The following is a 6,292-nucleotide window of genomic DNA, read 5'->3' on the forward strand; positions in this document are numbered from 1 at the left end:
CACCCACTGCATGTGACTCTCTCCTCTTGGCCCCAACTGGGGAGGCCACCGTCGTCTCCTGTGGAGAGAAGGAATCAGCACCCTGCTCAAGCCTTCAGGCCAAGCTTCCCTGGCCCACGCCAGTGGTTTCAGAGCTCACCATCTCCCTAGGATGTGGCTGTCCCAGAAATCTGCAGGCATTTCCCTTTGTTCTCCAGAGCTAAGGGCTGGGCATAAGCCTTAAAAGCTTTGGACCAGGGGAAGGGAGGGGTAGAGGATTGGAGATGGCATTTCTGGAAGAGGAGAGTGTTTCCCTTTTAAACCTCAAAGAGAGGCTCTCCCTCTAGACCCCACACAGGGTTTTGGCCCCCACCTCACCCTGTTTTCAAGGAACACAGAGCAGCCAAAGGGGTAGAATATCTCTCCCCACATTTCCATACTACCTCCAGGATTGCTCCAACAGTGAGAGCAGAGAGCCCAGCTCCTGTGCCCACATCCAAGTCCCTGCACAATCTAGGCACAACCTAGATTCCCACATGCCCAGTCCTCCCCTCCATGGGCCACCCCCACCCCATCCATTCAACCATCCCATAGCCACCAAGTACATTCCCACCTCTAAGCCTAAGCACCCAACTATCCATCCCCTGCCTGAAATACCATCAAGGACCAGCCCAAGCCTCACCTCTTCTGAAAAGCCTTTTCTGAAACATGCTGGATGAGAGCTGGTTCTCACCCCTAGAAGCCCATCTGGGAAATCCCCAGGGGCTTGTGGACTCCCAAGAAACAAGTCTGTGTTAGACCATAAGCTGGTGCCCTAGGTCTGCTGAAGGAGCATGTGAACGATAAAGGAACACACTTCTAAATTCCTGTTCTGCTCCCAGGGCACACAGGCTACCTTTGATTGCCATGGTCTTTGTATGCATATATAAAGGCATACAAAATATTAAAATTGAAGTTTCCAACAAGGTATGATAATTCCTGCATACCAAATCAGACCAAATGCAGAATTTACACAGGAAATGACCCAAAAAAGGTTCTTACATCAAGGATGGTTAAAGTACAGAGGACAGAGAAGACTTTATGAGGAGGCTAATTTTTGAGAACGCTGTCTTGTGAGCTCCATTCCCTTTCCTCCCCAAGGGGAGATTGGGGGTGCCTCGCCCCTCACCTTAAGCCTAGTGAGGGGTTCCAACTGCACTTGGAGAGCTTTTGTCACCCCTGCAGTTGTGGTCTGAATCCTGCCCAGGAAACCAAGTCGGTGACAGATGGGCTAACTGTTAGAGGCAGAGAGACGCTGATGTGCTAGATGAGCCCAAACCCCAGAATCTGTTGAGGCAATGAACACGTGAGTGTTGGCTGGGGTCCAGAGTGGGCATGTGGGAGAGAGAGGCAGAGTCTAAAGCTACAGGGAGCTGAATGAAGGTGGTAACTGGATTTGGAGGCACTGAAGAAGTCATAGCAACTGACCTCCTGAAATAGAGATGGCAGGAGGACCCTAAACAAGAGATCCCCAGCTCAAGGGGAGAGGATTTCCTGAGAATCCTCAAAACTGTGCATCAGAAAATGAAGAAGCCTACACCTTCTGCCAGGCTCAAAGAGTAGGAGCCAGTTGATGTGACGATGGCACCTGTTCCATTAAGCACTTTGGTACCCCTTTCCCACCTCCCTCTCTGCACTCCATTCCTGTAGGAGCTTGGAAGAGGAGAAGGGAATCCCACCAGAGGCCTTTCCAGGGGAACTTCAGCCCACCTGAAGCCATTCCTAGAGGGAGGCGGTCAGAAGATGTCATTCCAGATAAAGGTTGGAGGTTTGAATTATAACTAGTTTCTGAAATAAGACTGGGTTTCGTGAGGAAAAGTGACCATGGAATTATCTATTCCTCAAGAGCAAATGGAATGAACGTCTGTTGGCTGAGTTTCCTTCCGTGGGCAGGAAGAAAGCTTCTCCCACCAAATACATTGTAAAAGGGAGCAGCAGACAAAATTAAGTTGGGAGTTGATTGCACCCTGTGCATTGTGCTTATTCAACATGGCACGACATACTCAAGACATCTGCCAACAGGACTGAAAGCAGCCTGAGGGCAGAGCCCTGGCTCACAGGTGCATGTGCCCCGTGACTAAGCTTAGGAGGTTCCTATGCTTGGAAGTCAGGATCGAGGACCATGCAATGCCCTGCCCTGGAGAGGGGAGCGGGGTAGCCAGGTACCCAGGTGCTGGCTTGCAGAGAAGACCACAAAGCATGTCCCCACCCTCAATGACCCTCCGCCCAGTCAGGTTACACACACTTCACAGAGGAACTGAGAAAGGCCACTTCACTTTTCATTCTGAGACACTTCCCTCATTCCACGGGCTCCTGGGACATGCCACGACCATGCCACACTGCCCACACACTCCTAGGGAAGCAGAAAGCGTCTAGCCACAGCCCCCTCCCCATAGTTATGGCAACCAGATTACTCAGCCTAGCCCAGTCCTGAAGGGCCTGAGAACCCCAGGCTGCCTTAACTCACAGACTTAGAGCCCCCTCACACCACTAAAGGCCTTCTCCCCACCCCACCCCCTACCCTCAGAGCCTTCGTGTTCCCTTCCTGGGACCAGTCCCTCTGACTCTCACACTGGGCCAGCTCAGACCTTCCCCTCCCTGAAATAGGGGCCCCATATTGTTTTCCTAACCTGCCCAAGAAAATCCCTGGCTTCTGGTATCTGGGAGGACCAAAGCTGGGAAGCAGGCCCCAGTTTGGGAAGGAGCAGACACAGTGGAGACAGAGCTGCCAGGCAAAGAGTGCCTCCCCGCTTCCCCTGCACACAGGCAGGCAGCAGGGAGCTGGGCTGAGAGCAGCCAGCAGAAGCAGAAGTCAATCTGTTTGCCCCCAGGCCCCTGGGAGCAGAAGCTTCCAGTTCTCACTTGGGTCCAGGGGCTTTTTGTGACTGCCCCACAGCAGCTCAGGGGAGAGCAAGGCTTCATTGGGACAGGGCCAGGGCCAGGTGGGGAGGGGTGAAGGACATCCCAGTGCGGCAATAGTGGGGTGTCTGTGCTGGGAATAGGGGCCTGGATCATCTCTGCTTTTGGCCCTGCCTCAGCTCTGGGGCACAGTTTCTTCCCACTAAGGCCAGGACCAGGAGCAACAAACCCTGCTCTTCTTGGGGGCTTTGGGGAGGACAGACCCAAAGAAACTTCCCCCATCCAACAGCCCACCCTCTTCTCACATCCAGACCCTGAGCCTTAGCCCCAGCAGCCCAAGGACATAGGCTTGGGGCACACACTCCACCCTCAGGTTTGTTTATCCAGGCGGTTGTGTCAGCTGCCTGGCCAAGCCACATAGGCGCCTGGGTCCTGACAGACATAAACCAACCCATCCACCCTAGCAAAGCCCCCAGCAGCCCGGCCCCCGCCACCCCAGAGCCCCAGCAGCCCATGGCCCCTGCCACACTCACATCATCCCATTTGATGAAGCGCTCCCCTTGGCTCAGATAGGCCTTCACCTTGGGGGGCAGCAGGACAGGGTTGAGTAGAGACATTGTGCCAAGTTTCCCTCTTTGGAGAAGCTGGATAGGCAGAGATGGGCAGGAGGAATAAAAGGAGGGCTGGCAGGAGGAGAGCCAAGCTGGGCTCACATGGCACCCGCCCTGAGCTGGTCCGGAAGTCTGAGTGTTCCTACAGCCTGAGGGTGGCAGTGGCTGGGTGCAGAGCTGAGTGCTTCGGCCAGAGGCCCAACTGCCTTTTAAGTCAGCCTCCTCCCACCTGCCTACAGTGGGGGCCTGTGGTCACTGCTCCTGCCCTGGGAGGCCGGGCTCCCCTCCTCAAAGCCCCCGCCCTCACCCTGTGCCTCAGCACTTCCTGCTCAGGGCTTCCTTCCCTCTGCTGTTCAGGACTGTGCTGCGGGTCACAAGACCCGGTTGGCTTGGAGCAGGGGCCTCCCAGTCTCAAGGGTAGTCCCTTGTCAGAAGCTGCTGGGGGACTAGAGAAGGAACAATATGGAGCCAACAGGGATACTATTGCCCAGGTAGGGGCTGAGGGGAGGAAGCCAGGAGGTCACCAGGAGAAGGGACTTCCACAGAGGTAGGGTCCAAAGCATAGGGGTCTCTCGCAGAGCCTGAGGAGGCTGGAACCACCCTGGAGGTGGGAGTTGAGGGTGGGGCAGGGCCCAGGTAGGATTGAGTGTTTTGAATAAGCAAAGAACACCCAGCTCTTCTTTCTCAACGCTTCCTCCCCATGAAAATGAGGTGCAAGGGAGGCAATCACGCCCTCACCCACTGCATGTGACTCTCTCCTCTTGGCCCCCTCGGCCTAGCTGAGACCTGGAACCTCCACTGACCAGCTACCTCTCAACACACAGTTGCTTTGAGCGATCCTTGGCCACCAGCCTCCATTGGGCACTCTTGCCGAGTTCCCTCCTCTGCTCTGTGCCCAGGACCTGGGATGAGAACACTTGAGGCAGGAGGCTGTGTGGAGAGGCCTCAGCTCTGCCTACCTGCTCAGGGTGCATGGCCCTAACATGGCCTCGGCCTAGGGAGCTCAGTTCCGGCCCAGCTCAGCTAACCCACTTCCTCTTGCTTAACCTGATCTGCTTATCACCCTTGTTAATTCAACTGGGGGAGCAGGGAGCTCTGCCCAGGACTTCCTTCCCCTCACAGGGCCTGGCTTTCTGTCCCAGGTTCTACCATGAGCCTTTGTGCCACCCCCTGACAACTATGGGGCCCTCACTCAGGCCCTAGAGCTGTCTCTGCTGGCCAGCCTGGGCCAGGGCAGGGTGGGGGGGCTGAAGCTAAGGGGATTCCTAGCACAAAAATAACCCCTAGAAGAACAATTCTAAGGCCATTGGGGTAGAGCACGGAGCAAGGCCTGACTGAGCCTATGAAAGCAGCTTGGAAATCCTCCAGCTTCCTTGTCCTTTGCCCTCAGGACTCTTCTCTTCCCTCCCTCCACACCCTGCTGTCTCCCATCTCTCCTCCCCCATCCCTTCAGCTGTGGGCCCCTTTGGGGGCTCCTCTGGTGTCCCCTAGCAGTTCCAATCCCTTCCCTGAGATCAGGTTCCATCTGTCTGTTTGAATGGATTTTGCAAGGGAAATGCCTGCCCCTTTCCAAAGCCCCTGCACCTGTCACCTGCAGCCAGCCCTGGTCCTGCACCCAAGTTCCCCTCCCTCTTATCTGCCCTACAGCCATCAGCCTTCTCTCCTCTTTGGGCCTGGAAAGACAATCCACATCCCTTGGGCCTAGAGAGGGGAAGGGACAGGCTCCTCTCATTTCATAGGATTGGGGGTGACACAGGAAGGCAAGGAGTTCAGAATTCTTTACTCTGATCCTTTCAATCTCTGAAGGTTGAGGCTCTGAAGCCACAGAATAAATCCTCACCCATCTTTACCCAGTGATGGCACTACCTGAACCCAGTTCTTGAGACACCCCCCCCCCCCGACCTGCTGCCCCAGCTGTAGCTTCCATAGGACCTGTACTCTTCTGCTCACATCCTACAAAGCAGCCCTCAGAATGCAGGAAATCCACTCAGGGAGGGAAGCTGAGAAAACCTTCTTGAAAGAGGGCTTTTTTTTTCTTTTAGAAGTATACAGTTAGGTTTTAAAAAATGTGGGTTGACAATGAAAAATATTGTATAAATAATGGTATAATGGATATGGAGAGAATCAGGAGGACACATGAATACCCAACTTGGGAAACGTGCCTCTTAGGTCGAGCTGAGCAGAGCCAGTCCCCAGGCAGTCTGCCAATCTCACTCCCAGGGCAGAAGGTGGAAGGGCAAGGATGCCCCCTGCTGGGTTCACTGGAAAGCACTGTGCCTCCTGGGGAAAGGCTGGGATCCAGGGAAAGCAGACCCTTAGTTAGGGAAGTCGCTAGAGGGTCTGTGTCAGTTGTGATCTATGAAGATGCATATGCTGGAGAGTTTGGCATGTGTGAGCTTTGGGCTCTAGAAGACACTAAGAACCTACAGGCAACTTGCTGCTGTCTCCTAGGGAGATGCTGGTGGCCTGGGGTCTTGGAGGCAGTCAGGAATTCACTTGCTCACTTGGCAGCTTTGTGTGCAGACCTTGTGTTTTGGTCCCCCTTTCTGTTCATCAGAGAAGTTTAGTGGTAGAAATTGAACTCAGATCTTCAGGTGACCCAGTTACCAGCCAAACAAAAGAGTCAGCTTAGGTGGGTTTCTTACCTGATGCTATGATTTACCTGACAAAGCAGTAGGGTTCAGGAGCCTGGAGGCCTGTTGTAGGTCTTGGGCCAATGGCTAGCTTACTTTTGGAATGAAGAGGGCTCATTTGTTGCATTCTCTGGGGTCTGTTTCTCAGTCTGACCCAGGGAGCCACACTCA

General features: G+C 54.4%; 1 protein-coding gene across 1 annotated transcript in view; it reads right to left on the reverse strand.

The window, feature by feature from the left end:
* Positions 1–3,751, reverse strand: part of PLCB2 (phospholipase C beta 2) — a 21,039-nt gene extending 17,288 nt beyond the window's left edge. The window contains 2 exon segments of the mRNA XM_019644854.1: positions 8–58; positions 3,411–3,751. Of these exon segments, the coding sequence (XP_019500399.1) occupies positions 8–58; positions 3,411–3,494 (135 nt within the window). The 5' untranslated portion in view covers positions 3,495–3,751.
* Between the last annotated feature and the right edge of the window lie 2,541 nt (positions 3,752–6,292).

This window comes from Hipposideros armiger, unplaced genomic scaffold, assembly GCF_001890085.2.
Source record: "Hipposideros armiger isolate ML-2016 unplaced genomic scaffold, ASM189008v1 scaffold_92, whole genome shotgun sequence".
Taxonomy (NCBI): Eukaryota; Metazoa; Chordata; class Mammalia; order Chiroptera; family Hipposideridae; genus Hipposideros; species Hipposideros armiger.